At 42.8% G+C, this 23130-nt stretch overlaps 1 protein-coding gene across 2 annotated transcripts in view; it reads right to left on the bottom strand.

Annotated features, from left to right (window-relative positions):
- The window catches only part of itgb8 (integrin, beta 8), a 115221-nt gene that overhangs the window by 69142 nt on the left and 22949 nt on the right, over positions 1-23130 (bottom strand). For both annotated transcript variants that reach the window (XM_041184493.1, XM_041184494.1), the window contains 3 exons: positions 22073-22231; positions 8865-8960; positions 8110-8199 (listed from right to left, as the gene is read on the bottom strand). In XM_041184493.1, coding sequence (XP_041040427.1) covers positions 8110-8199; positions 8865-8960; positions 22073-22231 — 345 coding nt within the window. The remainder of the gene's footprint in view (positions 1-8109; positions 8200-8864; positions 8961-22072; positions 22232-23130) is intronic.

Here is a 23130-nt window from a genome sequence, read left to right as displayed (position 1 = left end):
TTTTTTTCTAATCCCTTACTCTCACTGACAGCTTCAGCCTGTATCTTTTCATGTTTAGAGTTAAAACTCTCTGCTGGACTGCTTTGATTGACAGGCTATCTAGTGCAGGTTAGTAAAAAAAATTACCGTAAGTTTGTGCAGTGTCTTTGTTGTCCTTTCCCCAAGGGCTTATATTATGTCATCATGAATGTTTGACTGAGTTTCAAATACCGCAATTATCTCAGCAGGGACTTCTGACTGTACAGTTTGAAGAGGCTATTAAAGGATCTGGTGTTTTTGATGTGGGGTGTGAATCCAAGTTTGTTTTTATAAGAGATTAACCACTTGAGATTTAAAAGCATTGAATGGGTTTCTTGAATGGGAGCTTTTTTCCACTATCAAGTGTGTATGAGTGAGAGCTATATTAGATTATTAGAAGCTTATTTTTTCATCTCCACATGGCACCTTAGTTCTGCCCATGGTGCATACTGGGTGAGTAGCTATGGATGTGGCACAGGGTTATGAGGGGGAATGGGGGGTATGGAGAGCAAATGGGGAACATGAGTTGGCATGGATCTGGCATGGGGGTATGAGGGGAATGAGGGTGCCTGGCAAGTGAGGGGGTGTGAGGACTTAATAGTGCCTAAAACAACTCCGACAAAGTCCCAGAGAATCAAAGCAGGCCTTCTAACCAGCCAGCCTCGACATTTGTCTGCACCTGTGGGCACCTACAATCTGTTTCCAACATCAGCAAACCCGACTCTATCTTTCCCCTGCCTTCCCAGAGTGAAAATTGGGTCCAACGGGGCCCTTTAAACTGTGGCAGATCTGCCAAGTCAGAAAATTTCCTGTCTTGAGCTCTCCATCTCTGTAGTGAAAATCCGGCCCTTCAACTCCAACCTACATTCTTCTGCAATCTTGTTAATCTACTAATCTGATGTTGTCTCAGACTTGAGTATCTCCTGAATAGATCCGTAGCTTCTTTCAGCTTTAACCTTGGCATACTTTTCCATGCCCACCTTGGCGCCTGTCACTTGATCTTCCAGAGGAACAATGCTAATTAAATCATCCTTTTCTCCCTGTGCACTTGGCACCCAGCTTCGAGTCCAAGACCCCCATCACTAACCTCCTTGCCAATCATTTCACTACATATACGAAGTTCAACTTCTTTTAAACAAAGAACACCAACAAAAACTTGCATTTATGTAACAACTTTAATGGTGCAGAGGTTTTCTGGTACAGTGGGTAGTGTGCCTGTCTCTGAGCCAGAAGCTCCATGTCTCACTCCAGGATGTGATGATCAAGGGAGTTGTGTTCATAACATGGCCAAACAGGCTGAGTGTCAACCTGCAAATGTTTCCAACATACACCAATGGCAGGCGGTAAGAGCGGGACAGATTCCTGGTCAGCCATGTGATGGAAAGAAACTGGATCCTCTACTATCACAATTCATAGCTCATGCATGTAAAAGACACTCCTTGGAGGACTGGTGGGCTCAGTTGGCTGGACGGACCTTGCTGATCAGATTGGTGCCAACAGCACGAGGTTCAATTTCTGTTCCAGCTGGGATGAATTCGGGAGCTACCTCCTTGCCCTACCCGTGGTGGAAGTTGTGGCACTGAGAGTCTGACCTGCCTTTGGGCAGAGAACTGAAGAACACTACCTTTAACATAGAAAGAGGTCCTAAAGTGCATGATCGAGGGTGGGAAATTGCTGAGCTATGAGCTCTGGAAGAGGTGACTGAAAGCAAGGTTTAAAAAAAAAAAGGAGCATTAAATGGTTTTTCAAAAATGGAGAGTAAAATGGCAATATGAGTAATTTATGGAAAGGAGTTCCACCGAGTCAAGCAATGGCAGCTGAAGGCTGTTCCTGTGTGGTGCTGGTGAAGATGAGGTAAGATGAGATGGTTCAGTAATTTCCAACTCTCTGTAATGACCTTCTTGATGTTAAAGATGTTCTTTTTCTTCTTCAGTTCTCTGCCCAAAGGCAGGTCAGACCCACAGTGCCACTGAAGTGCAAGGGATTGTTTTTCCCCCTTAATTCTTTCATGGGATTTGGGCGACGCTGCCTAAGTCAGCATTTGTTGCCCATCCCCAATTACCCTTGAAATGAGTGGCTTGCTAGGCCACTGCAGGGGCCAGTTAAGAGTCAACAACATTGTCCTAGGCCCAAACATCTTCAGCAGCTTCATCAATGACCTTCCTTCCATCAGAAGGTCCGAAGTAGGGATGTTCGCTGATGATTGCACAATGATCAGCACCATTTACAACTCCTCAGATACTGAAGCAGCCCATGTCCAAATTCAGCAAGTCCTGGACAATATCCAGACTTGGGCTGACAAGTAGCAAGTAATATTCACACCACACAAGTACCAGGTAATGACCATCTCCAACAAAAGATGTTCAATGATGTTCAATGGCATTATCATCACTGAATCTCCTACTATCAACATCCTGGGTGTTACCATTGACCAGAAACCAAACTGGATTAGCCATATAAGTACTGTGGTTACAAGAGCATGTCAAAGGCTAGGAATCCTGTGGTGAGAATCTAACCTCCCGACTCCCCAAAGCCTGTCTACCATCTACAAGGTACAAGTCAGGAGTGTGATGGAATACTCTCCACTTGCCTGATGAGTGCAGCTCCCATAACACTCAAGAAGCTTGACACCATCCAGGACAAAGCAGCCCGCTTGATTGGCACCACATCCACAAACATTCACTCCCTCCACCACCAACACACAGTGCCAGCGGTGTGTACCATCTATCAGATGCACTGCAGAAACTCACCAAGGCTCCATATAGGCAGCACTTTCCAAACCTATGACCACTACCATCTAGAAGGCTAAGAGTAGCAGATACATGGGACCACCACCACCTGGAATTTCCCCTCCAAGCCACTCACCATTCTGACTTAGAAATATATCGCCATTCCTTCACTGTTGCTGGGTCAAAATCCTGGAACTCTCTCCCTAACAGCATTGAGGGTGTACCTACACCACGTGGACTGCAGCAGTTCAAGAAGGCAGCTCAAGGGCAATTAAGGATGGGCAATAAATGCTGGCCTGGCCAGCAAATCTCACATCCCGCAGATGATTTTTAAAAATGTTGTGTATCTAGAGTCACTTGTAGGCCAACTAGGTGAGGACAGCAGATTTCCTTCCCTAAAGTACGTTTGTGAACCAGATGGGTTTTTACAACAATTGAGGAGGTTTCATGGTCATCATTACTGAGACTAGCTTTCCAATTCCAGATTTTAAAAAATTATTGAACTTAAATTCCACCAGCTGCCATGGTGTGATTTGAACCCATGTCCCCAGAAAATTCACCTGGGCCTCTGGGTCACTAGTCCAGTGATATCACCACTACGCCATCATCTCCCCTTGAAAATAAGGATGCAAAGTAAGGGTAAGGATAGGCCATGGAGGATATTAAATTTTATGCACTGGGGAGAAAGATGCAATGTGGGTCAGCAAGGATGGGGATGGTAGCTGAGCAGAATTTAGTACGCCCGATTGAAACCCAAAGTCTGCCTGATGTCACTGCCAGCCAAATCTGTAAATGGACAAGGGGCCAACTAGCTGGAACTTTCAGGTACAAACAGGTAGAATCCAGTCCTACAGGTGGCGACCAGCTTAAAAGGAACCACTGGTGGCTGCTCCTCAAAAGACAAAGAAATTGTTTTAGGAGAACCTTTGCTGCCTCAGGAAAAGCAACAGTAGTTTGTGTTGCCCCACAAGAACAGTGCAGCTTGCTGCTGGTCCTCCTCAACACTACCTGCACCTTTCGTCACCCCTGGACTTGTGCTCTTCATCAATCCAGAAAGCCTTTTCCTCATTTGTTTCCATGTGTTACTAAAATATGATTTGTGTAGAATTGTACATAACATTGTTTCTAACTAGCTGGGAAGTAGGTAACAGAGGGCAGAGATAACACCACTGTCAACACCCCTTTGTCCTTTTGTCTATGAAATCTTTGGCAATCTCTTCTTGACCTCCACCTATCACTGGCCCCCTATTGAGCTCTACCTGTCCCAACCCCCTCTACCAGCTTATATTTCATCTCATTTCTATATTTTTTAGTTCTGATATAGGGTCATACGTACTCGAAACGTCAGCTGTATCCCTCTCCGAAGATGCTGTCAGACCTGCTGAGTTTTCCCAGGTATTTTCGTTTTTCTTCTAGATTTCCAGCATCCGCAGTATTTTGCTTTTATCGTAGAGATAACAGGAATGTAATCATTTTGGTGGGATGTGACAAGTCGTGTTCCCCAGGGATCTGTACTGGGCCTTAACTTTTACCATATATATATTAATGACTTGGATAAAGGAATGGAGAGTAGTACATCCAAATTTGCAGATGACACAAAGTAAATGAGACATAGTAAGTTGTATGGTAGGGATTAGGAAGTTACAGAAGGACATAAGGGAGTCAACCAACTAGTAACACAAGGCTTTAATGAGACACAGCAGTACAACACTCAAAAACACTCTTCTTCCTTTAAATGCAACGATCTTTTCAAAATTGCTGCACTCTGAATGCCCTGCCAAACAGCTAGGAGGTCCCTATGCTTGTGGAAAATACGCCGTGAGCATATGTTAAATCTGTGAATGACCCAGTCCCATGGAATCCAGAGACTTTGGGATTGCACTCAGCTTTGAAACTACAACCAAGTCTTTCCTGTGATCAGGGAACTGTCCTCAGCGTTATATTGTACTGGAATGGTTTACTGGGACAACTAAATGCCTCTCTTCCCTGTCAAGATAAAAGGGTGGTTATTTAACTGCTAATATTTATAGGTCATCATGACCTGACTATACACCAGAGAATAATACTGGGCAGTCAGAAATCCTGTCTAGTGACAATTATAATGACATAATTATGGCAAAAAAATCCTAGTATGAAGTGGGCAAATTCAAAACAAGTCTGGCTCTAGAATGAAGAATGGCCACTTGTGCAAGATACAGGGGAGGACAAGAAAGAGCCAGTGGATCTGCTGTACCCAACAAGAGTCAGTGGATGGAATCGTCCCAGATTTGTACTAAGTGCAGTAGAGGGTGTGTAAAACAACGTTTTAACCGCTGGCCACAATGGCGGCTTTTCATGCTATACCATTCCAAACCCGCCACATTCATCATACATTCCCGGGATACACGCCGTTTCAATGGCGGGTGGGCTCCGAATCGCCTGTCACGCCGTCAGTTCACTGTTTTATCACGCCAGGCGCCATATTTAAAGTACAGCCACGCTCAGTGCTTCCAGCCGAGGACGGCACCAAAGAAGGCATGGTCCCGAAAGGCAAGACGACTGCAGCTCTTGAACACCTTTTGGATGCCATGGAGGCCCGCTGTGACGTCCTCTATGCCCACTCTGGTCGCAGGACCGGTAGCTACATTACCACTCCGGCTTGGTAGGCAATGGCAGTGGTTATCAGTGCCAATGTTGCACACAAAAGGTATTGGACATCCACTGCAGATAGAGCATGAATGATCTCATCCGTGCAGCCAAGGTATGGCAACCATCTCATCACTCGAAATTCACTCACTTAAGCCCATTACACTTTCACTGGCATCTCGCTTACTGCCAACTCAAGGGACATCAACCACCCATTCTCACACACATGCCCTCACATGTCCATCTGGCCTCATCTCCTCTGGAAATTGCCTCCTCACCATCTTGAGGCCACTTGCACAGATCAACGTGTACGCCCAAGCACACACTGGGATACCCTCCTTCCCCAGTACGGCCCTCGTTCTGCAGCCTCTTCCCTTGCCTGAGGCCACTTCTCCCCCTTCCCGAAGCAAGACTTGCCCTGTACCATTGAAAACCCACCCACATATGGCTGATCTGGTAGATAGAGACCTACCAGTGAGCCTCATTAAAACTGATGTGGTGCTGTCTGTGAAGCCTGGCGCTGATAACTGAGAGTGCTGGACGAAGCAAGGTCGACAAAGAAAGCTTGAAGTCCCGAGCAAAGTGCAGCCCACCAAGCACATGCCTTATATATGCTGTTGTGAAACTCATCAGCATGTTTTCCCACTGACATGGTCAGACGATCCAGCGGGGTGGGGGTGACTCCGGCGGGTTAGCCTTATTGTTGTTATGCTGATGTATTGCAATGAGGTTCCTGATGGCAGGGAATGCAGCCCGCTATTGGCGGGCAAAGCGGACGATCGCAAACTGGTTTCACGATGTTGTGAAACCGATTTTTGGCCTTCTTGCCATATTGTCCGCTCAAACCACAACTGATGCCGGCGGGCATGGAAAGTCCTGGCCAGTGTCTTTAGGTGACATGGGAGAGAAATTGGTCTGTGTCAGCAGCACAGAAATAGGCAGTGACAAATCAGCAGCCCAATTTATATTGTGCCTGGTTTTCTTATTGGGGGAAATATGACACCCATAACCTCTGCCCCCAGCCAATGGGCTGCGTGTTGAACTGAAACCTAATCTGCTGTAAACACACATACATCTGGTTTAAATGCAGCTGATTTTGTGGCATCTGAATAACCCGCTCCAGAGAAGCGGATCCAACATTACAATATGTTGATGATGGTCCATATCTCAGATGTTGGTAGTCATTTGAATTTAACATTGGCCAGCTGGGTTTTCCAGGGTTCAGGATATCAGAGCAGATGGATGTAAAATTTAAATGTTATTTAGAGCGCAACTTGTTGGCCACAAGGAGCAGGTGTGCTTTCCCGTTCTCCCTCAAGCAAATCTTCTGCTGCGATCAGCCTGGTCCCCTCCTGCAATCTCTGATTGCCCATCCAACTTCCACCCTCCCACCAATACACAATGGTTCTGGGGCTATCTCTGATCTCCAGTGATCCCTGGCTACAACCTTCTACCACCAGCCTTCCCTCCCATAGCCAGTCAATCTGGCCAGCTGCTGGGTGAAAAAAAAGGAGTAAATACATGATAATAGGGTCCATGATCCCAGCATTTCTGGTTTTTCTCTCACCCATAAACACGTGCCCCTGCTCCCTCCCTGTAAATATCAGGGCCAGAAGCCTGAGCTGCCGATGGGTAGCCCCACAGACTTCCCAACTGCATGGTCAAATAATCAGAATGTGCACAAATATTTGCTTTGTACTGCTAACAGTCATAAAATTACATTTCGTCCTTTGTGTGTATTTTGTGAAAATTTCAAAAAAAATTAGCCAAACTCAATTCATCAATTTTCCAACTCCAGCAGTTCAGGTGACAGGTCAAAATACTTAAAAAATCTATTCATCCAAGAGAAGCAGCACACCTTATTAAAAAAGTGAGGTTAGAAGGGAAAAATTGCTTTTGCTTATCCAACAACTCTCTATGCAGTCAAAGTTCAATGAATTAACGAGTTAGAGGTTAACTTCTTTGTACAGTTTTATTTGCCAACTTGAAGACACACATTCCAAAAGAATGAACATGCTCAGTGATAAAGGGTATGGAAGATAAATTAAAATTTTAGGTACATGGGAAAAGGAGTAAAATACTTTGATAATTCTGAATACAGAGTAATTCAATTTTATTATAACGTGTACCTTTTTATTGAGTATGCTGTTATTCTTTGACTACTGTCAAGTCAACCCAATCATGCTTCATCAAGTTTTTGACATCAACATAAAAGCAAGTTTTGGTTTTGATATAGTGCTTATTTCAATCTGTGAGTTGGCAAACACCACATATTCCTGAACTTTGATGCATAACAACTTTACCAATGTTCTTTGATATTACTGTAATTCTTTCTCACAGTGAACATCAACATCACAAAAACAGCATAGGTGTAAGGACTAGACTATTGAGTATTCACAACTATTTAGATATATTGAAGTGTGAGTTTTATAACAAAGTGAAATTTTAACAAGTTATATAAATTTTATATGGGTGTAAATAGCCATTAACAAAATCAAGAAGTAGTTCGCAAGTAATTTTTTGCTGCAGATAATGTCATCTTCACTGAATGAAGTTTTGTTAGAAATGGTTAAAATGATTCTCATACATGAATCAGACAACAGCTAAACATAACTGTTTCTTTAGCTGCATCAACCCCTGACCCTGAATGTGACAGGTGAAATGTTTAATCATTCACTGAATGACTGAACTATGAATATAGATGCCTAATAAAAGGGACAATAAAAAAGCACTATACCTTGTAGGCACCTTCCACTAGTTCAGAAAGATTGGATAGTTCTGCATTCAGCTGCCTTGCAACTGCACCAGGCATCAATGGAAGAAGATCCTTTAAGAAAATAAAGAGAGAATTTTGGAATTAAACTTTTTTCCAAGTCTACTTAGAAAGAGCAATTATTATGAAAATAAATAATCATCTCCGAAAAACTTCTCAAACTGCAAATTTAAGCCTTGGAAGTATTATCAATTCTTGTGTTGGTTCAAATCCAATCTATGCAAGTGAAAGTTATTGTTTGCTTGATCATATGTAAAACACAACAAATACCTTGAAAGCAACTATAGCATTAGAACATCATCTCATAAACCCTTCTGTTGAAGGGTCATGAGGACTCGGAATGTCAACTGTGCTCTTCTCCGCCGATGCTGCCAGACCTGCTGAGTTTTTCCAGGTATTTCTGTTCCTGTTTTTGTTTTTGTTTTAGATTTCCAGCATCCACAGTTTTTTGTTTTTGTTTTTATCTCATAAATAATCTGATTGGTCAAAGGTAATCTGCACCTGAACGCAACAGTTTTTATCAAGCATTGGAATTTACTTTCAATTAGCTGGAATTGACTTTCAATTAACGTTACCAGAAACCTGAATTATGATTAGATTTTAAGAACATTTCGGAGATGTAATTAAATATAAATTAATCGTGTGCAACCAAATTCACTTTTCGCAGAAAGCCTAGCTCTGTTTCTCATTCAGTTCAATATTGACATCATAGATCTTACCTTGTACCAGCTGATGCACGATCCTTGAACTGCAAAAATGACATGGATGCTATTTTCCAGCAGCTTATCCACCAGCAGACCCACAGATGGATGCTCCTGTTCAAAGCCAAGACACAAGCATACACACATTACACTGCAGAGTAACAGGGAGGGGTTCATTCAGAACTATTAACATAACAGTAAACTATTAGCATAACAGTAAGAATGTCCTAGAAAATTCAGTAAACAATGTGTGTTTAACATTAGTTCTAAATCCATGTCATTTTACAAATAGGCATTATTTAACGAATATGAATCTGCGAATAGTGAACACAACAGTTTGTCTGTGATCTTAGTTTTGAACTGCTGCAATGACTTGTTTTCAGACCTACATCAGTGAAATCTAGATCAGCAAAATCCAAGAACCAACTGCTAGCTGGAAAAGTGCTTCCAACCAGCTGACATAGAAAGTGCAGAGAAAAATGAAAGAGCATCATTCCAGTCAACATTATAAAATAGATGAATGCATTTGTGTGCATTAGTCCTGATACAATAATATATTATAAAAGGGGTTATAGGGCTGACTTCAAGCCTAACATTAAGAGACTGTTCAGGTAAACAAATTGCAGAAACACAATTGATTTCAGCCCCAAGCATGTTTTGGGCTAGGCAAGTGCTTAGGTTTGAGGCCCTGGATATGTTAGCGTTCCATGTCCATGTTGCCAGCAATCTGCCTGCCCGGGGGGGATAAAGAGGGATGTTTGGGCAGCCAAAAGCCACTTGCCACTAGGTTAGGCTCGCTAGGGAGCTGGTCATTTGTGGGGAGTTTTAAGGTGGTCTCATAGAAGGGATATGGGAGGACCGGATGCAGTGGGTAAGGCTATGGCATGGGAGGTTGTGACATTCCTTGTAGGGCCCAGAGGAGCACTCTTGCTCCTCCAGGTTCCACAATGGAAAGTTTTATATTTACCTTGGATGGCCTCTTCCTTACGCATACCATCTGTCGAGCTGCTTCAGCCTGGCCAGGAAGGTATAATGTCTTCCCACTCAGGCTTTAGTTAAATTGCAATCAAAATTCTATTACGCAACAGGACCCTGGGTTTCACAAGCCCACTGCCTGCTTCAGGCAAGCACCTCATCCACCTGCAAAGCCCAGGACAGGGTCAAGGTATGAACAGAGAAGAAATTCCCTCGATTTATAACTGCTCACCAGCTCCATGGTTAATTTCGACTTCTGTGATTTTCCATCTGTTAACTTAAATGAACAGGATATCTGATGGCATGGACTCCAATATCCTGACTTGAAATTCCCTGCCTCTCACTCAGGATATCCAATCAGTGAATCAACCTTTGTGGCAATGTCTGAAGCAGTAATACTGTAGATTTGGTGTTGGTATAAGGAATATCTTTTGCGAGATTTAATGTTGGGAAGAAACTGTTAAGGGAGTAGTTAGCTAGTAAATAACCTGTTTTGTAAGTAAGAAATCCATTTTGTGTTAAACCCATAAGTTAACACGCTGTGAACTTTCTTGACAGTGCAATCTTCACAGAGGCTACAAACAGTCTGATCAAGGTGAAACAAAGCATTGATTACATTTATTTCTACACTTTCTCAGAACTCTAAGATGCCTAGAGGCATCCTAGTTTTGAGTGCATTCTCTCGCCGCTAGGAGTATGAGCATTTCACGAAGTAAAATACAGAATTGGGAAAAAATGAGAGACCAGCAAGGAACTCTGCAAACCCTCCTCTTCTCACCAAAGCTGGGAAAATATTGGAGAAATGCACATGACATTACTTGTGAAAGGTCCAGTTCTGACCACAAAGGTATTGCTACACCCTAGTTTACACTATCATATGGCTGGAACATTTGGCACTGCAGCCATATCCCCAAATGTAAGGTGATCAGACTGCTAATAAAAGTAAGCATCATTGCTATATCCAAGACACCATCTAAGGCAGACTCCACACTTAAAACAAATGGCTTTCAGGACTTACAGGCGTTATGGTAGTTTTATTCATTTTTGTGTTATTCTTTTTGAAAACAAGTGTTGACTGATAATAATTTGAATGTAAAACCGAGAAACATTTGAAGCTCAAGGATTCCGCAGATTACAGATAAATATTGCGCCACAAAGGCATGGAAGATTTTCCACTTGATCCCTGATCTGTGCTGACTTGCCAGTGTTGCAGAAGAACTACAACTAGCCTCTGTGCTCCTTGTTTGTGGAGGAAAAACAGCCAGAGTTCCTAATCTTAATTTTGGACTAGGGAGATATTGATTCAGGATAGGGCAGGGCTCGGCCATGTTATTCCCTCTGTCAAATAACCAGTCTTACACATGCTTAGTGACCACCTGAACAACATTTTAGAGGACAATGAGTACCTGTGGTACAAGCGCAACAAGGAATTAACATGGTCAGGATGGGAGAGAAAATAGGCGAATAAACTGTTCTACAATGTTGTACATTTAAGTACTCCTGTTATAGAGATGATATAATCAATCCGAAGACGATCAAGGACCACAGACCACTGTTCTAAGCCAATTTAATTGTATGCTGAAGATTAAGTTCAAAAAGCTCATTCAGCTGATATTCAGAGATTCATAAAGACTGTTCGTGTCGCTGGGCAACATTGTATCTAACCCGAAAAATTAAGAGACTGTAGCTTTTCAAATTATGACCGAGATAATACAATTTCAACTTCTTTGTAGAACCTATTCTATAAACTACATATTTGCAGATACAACACCAAGCCCTTTTTCTGAAACCACAGATAGAGGATAAGAGTACTTTAAAATGAACATGGGTCCCTTATAGACTGAGACAAGAAAAATTAAAATGGGAATAAGGAAATGGCAGGAATGTTAACCAAATATATTAGTGCGGGACTGGAAAGAAATTCACAAAACTTGGCATTGGGTCAGTGTGTTCCCCCTTTGAGGCAATCTTCCCGGAGGTGGGTCATCATCATCAGAGGTTCCCCACCTGGCAGGGGCAAGTAACCAATCTTCACAAATAACTACCCATTTTTTGGCTGATTGGGATCTTCCCAGCGATGGACGGGCCCCTACTCCGGGCCAAGCCTATCAAGTTCTCAAAGGTGGCTTGCTGGTGGCTGGCCTGGGGGGCCTGGAAGGCCTCCTATGCTCACCCCCACAATGGAGCCACAGCCATTATTCTTTCACAGATATGATCGCCAGTCATCCTGGGGGGGAATTTGTCCATGTTACTTTATTAAATTGAATGTATTCATATGGCACATAGCTCCCAGTGATCCCCTCCTGCAGCAGCAATACCCACCTCTGCCAGTGGGGCTGCTGTCCTTTCAAAGCTGCAGGTACTCTGATTGGGACCGCAGCCTCAAGAACACTCCCAACATCAGTGGACCCGAAAGCAGCCCCTTAATTGGCCACCTACAGGAAGATCTTCCAGGCAAGCAGCCTGATAGTCAGTGTGGGGTTGAAATGTTTCCGGTCTGTGATTATTTTTTTTTTAAATGCACATGATTCTGACCTTTTTGCCTTAACAGTAGAAGACACACAAAAATAAAACTTATCAGAAATAGTTTTTTTTTTGGGGGGGAGGTGCAGGGAGAGATGGTGTGGGGAAGCAATAGTCTAATGAGAGAGTGAGGAACTTAATCTAAATGAATATTCATCAAGAAATAGCATTAAACAAATTAAAGGGGCTGACAAATTCCTAGACTTGAAGGCCTACATCCTCGGGTTCTGAAAGAGGTGGCTGCAGGGATAGTGGATGCACTAAATTCCTTCAATTCTGGGATGGTCCCATTGGACTGCAAAATAGTAAATGGAACACCACTATTCAAGAACGGGAGTGAGAAGATAGGGAACTACAGGCTAGCTTGTCTGACATCAGTCATCAGGAAAATTCTGGAATCCATTATTATAGAAGTGATAACGATGCACTTAAAAAAACATAATACAATTAGGAACAAAAACAGAATTACCTGGAAAAACTCAGCAGGTCTGGCAGCATCGGCGGAGAAGAAAAGAGTTGACGTTTCGAGTACAATTAGGTACAGTTAACCTGGTTTTATCAAGGAGAAATCGTGTTTAACAAATCTAATGACATGTTTTGAGGATGTAATTAGCAATGTGGACAAAGGGGAGCCGGTAGATGCAGTTTATTTGCTCGGCTGAATTTATTTGTGCTGCAACACTAGGGGGAATACTTCCTGCACATGTGCAAGAGGCAGTGTCAGTTGCAGAAAGTGAGAGATGCTTTTAAGTGCAGCTGGTGACTTATAACTCAATGTATCATTTGCACTCAGGCAGACATCCTAAATTAAGATCTGAGAAACAAACCTAAACCTGGTAATAGGGGGTAAATTAGAACAGAGTTAAATTAGGATTAACTGTTCCCCAAAATGTTCTGTTAATTTGCCAGTCATTATTGAAATTCTCTATTTTTTTAATAGGTCTTTTGCAGATGCCATAAAAAAGCTTTTCTAAAAATGAATGTATTATTTGGTAGCTGGGCTCTCCCATACAGTCCGTGTTCACTCGTAATTCTTGTATCTGCGACAAGGGACTTCATCCACCACAATTTTTCAATGTTTTGAATGAAAAATAAATAAGAAGAAATTAAAAATATTAAATCAAAAGATCACCGCCCAACGTAGGGTGTGACACAATGACTCTGCGATTAAGAGCCCCAATTAACTATTAAATGAGCAAGCCTGGCTCTCACAGGAATTGGGATTTGCATCACACTGATGCTCCTGCCATTGACAGAAAGACATCAGGATCAGTTGTGCATGCACCAGCAGCTGCAGTGTGGAATGAGTGCGCATGCGCAGCTATTTCTGATGCCTTTCTAGTCAGCGGCATGAGTTACAATGTCTATGTTAATGGCTTGGATGAAGGGACAGAGAGTAATGGACTCAAGAATGCTGATAATACAAAGCTAGGTGGAAAAGTAAGCTATGAAGATGACTACTTCAGCTGCCTTCCTAGGTTTAACTTTATTTTATCTCTCTTTTCCAAATCTACTGTCTTCCCCAGCACCCAATCCAATTAATACTATGCCACTGCCTCCCCATGTATTTTCACTGGACTAGTAATCAAGAGACCCAGGGTAATGCCCCAGGAACATGGGTTCGAAACCCACCAGAGCAGATGGTAAAATTTGAATCCAATAAAAATCTGGAAGTAAAGGTCTGATGATCACGATGAAACCATTGTTGACTGTCATTGAAAAAAAACATCTGATTCACTAATAAATGGGTTGACTCTTAAATGGCTGAGCAAGCAACTCAGTTGCATCAAACCACTAGGATGTCTAAAAGGAACGAAACTGGATGGACCACCCAGCATCGACCTAGGCACCGACAACAGCAAACGCAGCCCTGTCAACGCTGCAAAGTCCTCCTTACGAACGTCTGGGGGCTAGTGCCAAGATTGGAAGAACTGTCTCAGAGATTAGTCAAGCAAATGCCTGACATTGTCATACTCATGGAATCATACCTTACAGATAATGTCCCAGACACCACCATCATCATCCCTGGGAGACCCAACATAGATGGCAACACAGTGGTATACAGTCAGGAGGGAGTTTCCTGGGAGTCCTCAATGTCGATTCCAGACCCCATGACGTCTCATGACACCAGGTCAAACATGGGCAAGGAAACCTCTGCCCCGCACCCCATCTCCCTCAGCTTATGAATCAGTGCTCCTCCTTGTTGAACACCACTTGGAGGAAGCATTGAGGGTGGCAAGGGTGCAGAATGTACTCTGGGTCGGGGACTTCAACATCCATCACCAAGAGTGGCTCAGTAGTACAACAGACCGAGCTGGTCGAGTCCTAAAGGACATAGCTGCTAGACTGGGTCTGCAGCAGGTGGTGAGGGAACCAACAAGAGGAGAAAACATACTTGACCTCATCCTCACCAACCTGCCTGTCGCAGACACATCAGTCCATGACAGTATCAGTAGGAATGACCACCGCACAGTCATTGTGGAGACTAGGTTCTGCCTTCACCTTGAGGATACCCTCCATTGTGTTGTGCAGCACTACCACCATGCTAAATGGGATAGATTTTGAACAGGACTAGCAACTCAAGGCTGGGCAACCATGAGGTGCTGTGGGCCACAGGCAGCAGCAGAAATGTACTCAACCACAATCTGTAACCTCCTGGCATGGCATATTCCCCACTCTACCATTACTACTAAGCTAGGGGAGCAACACTGGTTCATTGAAGAGTGCAGGGGAGCAAGCCAGGAGCAATATCAGGCAAACATAAAAATGAGGTGTTAACCTGGTCAACCTACAACACAGGACTACTTATGTACCAAACAGTAGAAGCAGCAAGTGATAGACAGAGCTAAGCAATTCCACAACCAACAGATCGGATCCAAGCTCTGCAGTCCTGCCACATCCAGTCATTAATGGTGGTGGATGATTAAACAACTCACTGGAGGAGGAGGCTCTATAAATATTCCCATCCTCAATGATGGGGGGGGCCCTGCATATTAGTGCAAAAGACAAGGCTGAAGCAATTGCAACAATCTTCAGCCAGAAGTGCTGAGTGCATGATCCATCTTGGCCCTTTGCGGAGGTATCCAGCATCACATCTTCAGCCAATTCTATTCACTCCACATGATAGCAAGAAATGGCTAAAGACACTGGATACTGCAAGTCCATGGGCCCTGACAATATTCCGGCAATGGTACTGAAGACTTGTGCTCTAGAACTTGCCGCGGCCCTAGCCAAGCAGTTTCAGTACAGCTTCAACACTGACATCTACCCGGCAATGAGTAAAATTTCCGGGGTATCTGCTGTACACAAAAAGCAGGACGAATCCAACCTGGCCATTTACTACCCCATCAGTCTATTCTCCATCATCAATAAAGTGATAGAAGGGGTCATCAACAGTGCTATCAAACGGCACTTGCTGAGCAATAACCTGCTCACTGACGCTCAGTTTGGGTTACGCCAAGGTCATTCAGCACCTGACCTCAATAGAGCCTTGGTCCAAACACGGACAAACAGCTGAACTCCCGAGGTGAGGTGAGAGTGACTGCCCTTGACATTGAGGCTGCATTCGACCGCGTGTGGCATCAAGGAGCCCTAGCAAAACTGGAGTCAATGGGATTCGGGGGAAAATTCTCCACTGCTTGGAGACATACCTAGCACAAAGGAAGATGCCTGCGGTTGTTGGAGGTCAGTCATCTCAGTTCCAGGACACCACTGCAGGAATTCCTCAGGGTAGTGTCCTAGGCCCAACCATCTTCAGCTGCTTCATCAATAACCTTCCTTCCATCGTAAGATCAGGAGTAGGGATGTTCACTGATGATAAAACAATGTTCAGCACCATTCACGATTCCTCAGATAATGAAGCAGTCCATGTCCAAATTCAGAAAGACCTGGACAACATCCAGACTTAGGCTAACAAGTGGAAGTAACATTCATGCCACACAAATGCCAGGCAATGACCATCTCCAACAAGAGAAAACCTAAACATCGCCACTTCACATTAAATGATATTACCATCACTGAATCCCCCACTATCAACATTCTGGGGCTTACCATTGACCAGAAACTGAACTGGACTAGCCACCTAAATACTGTGGCTACAAGAGCAGGTCAGAGGCTAGGAATCCTGCAGCAAGTACTCAGCTCCCGACTCCCCAAACTCTGTCCGCCATCTTCAAGGCACAAGTCAAGGGTATGATGGAATACTCCCTACTTGCCTGGATGGGTGCAGCTCCATCAACACTCAAGAAGCTTGGTACCATCCAGGGCAAAGCAGCCCGCTTGATTGGCACCACATCCACAAACATTCACTCCCTCCACAACCTACACACAGTAGCAGCAGTGTGTATCATCTACAAGATGCACTGCAAAAACTCACCAAGTCTCCTTAGGCAGCAACCTCCATACCCACAACTGTTACCATCCAGAAGGACAGGGGCAGCAACACGTGAGAACACCACCGCCTGGAATTTCTCCTCCAAGCCACTCACTATCCTGATTTGGAAATAAACCTTTGTTCCTTCACTGTTGTTGGGACTCCCTCCCTAACAACACTGTGGGTGTCCCTACGCCACATGGACTGCAGCGGTTCAGAAAGGCAGCTCACCAGCACCTTCTCAAGGGCAATTAGGGATTGGCACTGGCCTAGCCAGTGACGCCCACATCCCATGAACAAATAAAAAAGAACTTCAATCCACAACAAACCCTCACGTTTTGTCTCAACTCTGGACTTGAACTAGATGCAAATACTCCACACCTGGAACAGAGCCAGACTTGCTCCTTAACCCTGTAAGCAACACTATAAGGGATCAATGAATACAATTAAATTACATTTTACAGTATATTACCTGAAAGTAATCCCAATTGTCACGAGAATTTGTTAACTGTCTCACACTTGTAACATTGGAAGATCTATCATACACCACCAGCAATAAAAATACAGGATTAAAGAAATATTAGGGCATAGCCAGCCTTCACTGTCCTTGCTCAGTGGAAGAACTCATCCCAATTCTCAGCAAAACACTAATATATGATCGCTCTCCACGGCAGCTTTTAATCATTTCTCTGAAGAGTGAGAGATATATGTACACCTTATGTTGACCAAAATGCCTCACAATCAATTGAGTAATTAGAATTGTTGCCAATCCTGTATTGTAGGAAAATGCGACAGCCAGTTTTGCACAGCAAGCTCCCCTAAATAACAAAAACATAACTAGCTTTATAACCTGCTGTTGGATGAAAAATAAATGTTAGAACACAAGCAAAAATACCCTGGTTTATTTCAAAAAAATGCCATTAGAATCTTTTATATCCCCTCAAGAGGGCAGAGCAACAGTTTTACATCTCATCTGACAGACTGTACCTTTAACATCACATTCCTCAATATTGAATTATAGTGTCGGCCTAGATTTTGTGCAAAGTCCTGGAGTAGAACTTCAATCTCTAGCCTTGAGTCATAGGTGAGATTGCTATTGCCAAGCCAAGTCTGACACTCATCCATATACCTTTGTTATCAAACACTCACCGCCATAGTTTGTAGAAGGCTGAGCTGACACAGCTGATCCAGTGTTGGATCTCCTTGTCAATGCCGACCTTTTGAGAGAGGTGGCTGCCAAGGTATGGTAAATGCTCAACATATTCCAGAGTCAATCCTCCAGCATATATGGGAGGTTATTAAATATGTATAGTAATGCCTCTGACATCTCTTCCCTAGATTCTTTTAAGTTACATGGGTGCAATCCAAGTGGGCCAGGCGTTTTATCTTCTTTGAGTTTATTTAGTTTATTCAATACATCCCTCTTTTTATATTAAATGCACTTATCTCATTGCTCATCTCATCATTCAATGTCATGTCCACTAATACTATCTTCCTGGTAAATACTGCTGCGAAATAATTACCTCATATTTCTGCCATCTCTCTATCATGACCTGTGGTATTTTCCTGTCTACCTTAATGGTCTTATTCAAATCACAGCCTTCCATTTCTTACTGATGTACCTGTAAAATATTTCACTATTTTATGTTCCTTGATAATTTAATTTTATAGTTCCTTTTCACATTCATGATTGTTTTTTCGACTTCTCTCCTAACCTCATTGTATTCTCTCTTATCATGCACTCCTCTGCCATCTATGTGCTTAATGGATGCCTCTTTCCTAACCTTCAACTGTTCCTTTGTGTTCTTATTCATCCATGAAGAGTCCCATTAATGTTTACTTTATCTTTCCTTTAGTAGAACATATTTTTCCTGCACTCTGTTGAACACAGTTTTAAATGCTTTTAAAGATTTGCTTTCCAGTTCCCCACTACTGAAGGAAATAAGTAATTCATACTGCACAGATTATACAACTCAACATCACTGGGTGCAATACCATTCCCAACAAAATCAGCCAAGAAAAACAGCAACTGAGAAAATTCACTTAAGGGCTATGTATCTAACTAGTGTACTATGTATCCAAATAGTTTAATAAAGTTTGCAGGTTTCTTAGTCACATTCTAATCTAGGTTACTATCTTCTGTGCTGCAGATTGTCCAACTGACCAACTTGCACTTTGTTCTGTGCAAAATCTCAATACAGTTTTGGCAACTACAACTCAAAAGGGCTGATTCACACTTACGTTCCTGGTAAGGAGTGATGCTTACAGAGGCACACTCTGCCAAGGTGATGACTTTCTGAACTTTACAATTAATTGGGGAAAAGGATTGGTTTTCACCTGTCATTTCCAGGTAAAATCATCTGGATTTCAGGTGCATTCTTTGAGCAGAATTTAATCCAGGCAATGGGATTCCAACTGGCAGAGCTGGAAATTGTTGGGATTCCCAAAAGCTGGCCGCGATCACACGGCAGCCAGCTGATTAGGTGAAGTAAGGTATCATGAGGACGGTCAAATTACATTACAGGGACGTTTTGCTGTTCCTGCCTACTCCGATAATGGTGCCTCCGGTGGCCTTTCGGTGCCTCACTTAGCACTGCTCCTCCGCCACTCAGAGGTGCAACAAGCTTGTGATCACTTGGGTCTTATGTTACTCCTTTCACTGGTTGCTGATTCTGAACTTAAAGTACCAAAGTGTGTTCCTCAGGCTATTCCATCAGGCCCTCAGCCTCCAATCTATGCTCCTCAGTCTGTAACTTTCCAAACTCCCTGTGTGCTCCTGTGGTCGGCCAAATTAAACAATCACAGATAAGAACCTAAATGCTGAATCATTGATCTGGAATTTCCCAGAAGGTTTCAAAATAACTATGGCACAAGAGTGGCATTTCCTATTTTATCAGAGGAAATACACACATAACCAAATTCTACCAGTTTAACGCTGAAACATTGCTGCACAAATTCCCTCAATCATTTGCATTGCTTCTGAGAAACATTTGTTGAACTCTTGCTGTTCATTTATGTAGCTCCACATCATGCAAAAGAACAGCTTGCATGACTTTCCTAAATATAAGCAAATAATGTGCTAGGTTACACCCCAAAATCTACATACAGCACAGTCCATAGTCATTTGACAGCAGCACAAGAGTTTTCTGGAGTTTGATGTCAATCTTTTTTGTGATTTGTTTGAATTTTGCTTACAAAGATTTGCAATAAAGTTAATAAAAAAGTGCTGTGCAACTGAAACTGTTTGGACTCCCTCACTTTGTTGCCAATGTGTTCAAAAGTACTAAGTCACTGGAATGGTCTTCCCAATAAGCATATCCCTGCTCTGCAGAACAACATGAAAGGAAGAAGAGCAGCACAGCCAAGAAACAAGGGCCAGATTTTCGCCATCAAAACAGGAAATTTCCCCGAGTAGGCAGACCTATTTCTATATGAATGGCCTCCGCACACACCACTTTCACTCTGGGGAGGTGGGCAGAATCAAGTAGGGTCCACTGATCCTGGAAGCAGCTCGGAATTAGCCTTGAGGCGAGCGAGTGCAGAGACAAGCTAGTTAGAAAGTCGACCCCAGTTCTCTGGGATTTCGGCCCATTGTATTAAAAGGCTGTTAGGCCCTCTAGCCCTTGTCCTCCACTCCCTCAGACCCCCTCAAATCCCCCACACACTCTCCATGTCCCTCATGTTCCCTCCATTCTCTTTCCATGCCCTTCAAGCTCTTTCCATGGCCCCCTTGCATCCTCCATGCCCACTCACCCAGTTGCACTATAGAGCCAATAAGTGATATAATAACAATGGCAAGTCTTGAAAAGCACTTTAAAAAAACTCAATCAAAACCTGTTTTGAAAAAACTCCTGCTCTTACAACTCTATAAAAGTGTCATTCAGGCAGAGCTATGATAGTATCAATAACAGAAGCTTTACCTCACTTCATACCTCTTAACCTCGTCCAAATAAACATAAAAGACATTGAAAGAAACATTTCAAGGACATAATAAATGATAACTTCATAAATATGTCAATAAATCAAAGCAAACACTCCACTTCCACCTGTGAATACAGACCCCTGGCAAGCTAATCCACTACTGAGTCTTGGAGCTCAGCCAGGCATTCACAATGAGACAATCTATGAACTGGATCAACAGCAACAGACAGCCAGCCAGGCATCTCTTTCCCAAGATAGCCTTATTATGAATATTTGATGAAAATTGCCAGTGCTGGGAAGGCGGAAGGGGCATGGAAATCCCAGAGCTGGGCTCCGCCTACCATTTTTAAAGGCCTCTGAAGGCAGCCAGGCTCTGTGAAAATGTGGCCCTTAGAGTAAGGCGCCATGACAGAAGATAGCAACCCACTCATTATTACCCTTACTGATGACACTGTATTGGCACTTATTTTATGTTGCTTATTAAGTTCTGCAATGGGCAAATAAGCGCTGCAGGAAATTTCAGTGCGAGTTTCAATTGGTAACACAGCTGGGGCAGCCAGATTCCAGCTTTGTACTGGGCAGTCCGGTTTTTAGCCTGTCATCCCAGGACTGGATGACTTCACATCTGATATTGTGATCCATAGTCTGCTTATCTTACTGAAGCACCAGTGACCCTTTGGCTTTCTTTTCCCAATGGCAGCAGCCTTGATAAAACAACGTGCAAGAATCATATATGTTTTACTTTTTTCACACCCAATCACCCTCTCCATCCCACCACAACCCCACCACTCCCCTAACCCACTAACTCATGGTCTTTCCTAAAGGAGCGGGATCTCAGAATGGGATAGTGTTACGCTTCTACATGATGACATCACAAGTGTTTGTGTTGACATCAGCCAATGTGGGGCAGAAAAATGTCCGGTTTTGGCAGCCTTCAGCGCTGGCCACACTAAGTAATGGGCAGAAACCAGCACAAATTTCAGTATAATCTCTGTATAAGCGAGATCCAGGAAATTTAGGGCCATTTCTCCTATAGTTTTTCCTGCAGTAATTCATCCTCCAGCAACTGGGCTGAAACTGTTCAAACCATTTTATACAGGGCAATTACAACCAACAAAAGAAATTTTACCTTATCAAGCTGGACTGAATTCAGATCCAGTTCCCTGAGGCGAAAATAAAACATTCCAGTACAGTTCAATACCCAATTCCCTCAAGTTAAGGCTTTAGTACTAGTGACGTCTGGCCATGGTCTTCAAAAAAAAAAACAAATGCTTTCCCTCACTTAAATGCAGAAAAGTAGGCACTTATATATTACCGCTCCTAAAATACCGTGTTGGGAGAGGAAGGGAATCTTCTACATGCATTTATTAAATGCACCATGCTATATTCTTGCTTTGTCAGGCTAAAGCAATAAGAGGTACTCAAGTTACCTTACCATAATAGTTGAATGAGTGTACATATTGTCCTTTAGGTGGCAGTTCCCATCATTAGGCAGGACAATACCGCCCAATTTGCTGTCAAGCGCCAAGTGAGATAGCTGATCAGTTATCAGCAGCAACAAATGTTTTGCTTCTTTACGCCATCCTATTTGACTCTAAAGCAAAGAAAAGGCCAAATTGAATAAACCAAGAAGTACACAGAAACCATTTGTATATATTACATTGTAATGTGGCCTCATCCGTCACAGAACTCTCAGACTGAAACTGAACTTGAGTCTAGGGGCAAAAAGTGGTAACAACACAAAACCACATCCCATTGTGTAAATTATTTTTTCCATAATGATTTGAAAGCTTGGGAATTAAACATTTTTGCACCTAGTATTAGGATGAAGCACTCCAACAACAGGGACAGACAGCATAGTTTAGATACAGAATAAAGCTATCTCAAATCTGCCACAAAAATGAAGGGTATTTTCTGCTATCATTTAATGGCAACAATGGCAGAGATTGGCCTGGAAGAAGGAGATAAACTGAAATCTCAAACATTTCCCTTTCTGTGCTACTCTTTAGTTCATTTTTTTTTAAGCTTACAATTACTTATAAAGACCTGTAAGTCTTATAAATGAGCTTTGCAGAGCATTATACATCAGTTTCCTAATCAAAGAAATTAAAACTTGAAAGGCATTAGCTCAATCACTAAGCTGGAGGGAACAACTAAACTCTGATAGAAAATCTGTTCAATATGGACTTTGGTGCAATTGTTACATTAATTGGTTCCATGCTTCAGCTGGTGGGGAAGAGCTTCTAATACGTATATAGCTCAAAATAAAACACCAACCCACCAATGATTGACACTTTCATCAGCTGAACAGCAATGAATTCAGGGGCACGTTAAACAGATGAACTATTGAGAAACTCAATTGTACGTTTCATACTTCCTCATTGGAAATCGAATAATTTATCCAACTGTGCAAGATATAAGTAGGAAGAAGGCTGGAACTCACCAAAATGATAAGCAGAATATAATTTCTGATACAAACTACACAGCAGCTGA

Source organism: Carcharodon carcharias, chromosome 3 (genome assembly GCF_017639515.1).
Source record: "Carcharodon carcharias isolate sCarCar2 chromosome 3, sCarCar2.pri, whole genome shotgun sequence".
NCBI lineage: Eukaryota > Metazoa > Chordata > Chondrichthyes > Lamniformes > Lamnidae > Carcharodon > Carcharodon carcharias.
This window is presented reverse-complemented; position numbering and strand designations above follow the sequence as displayed.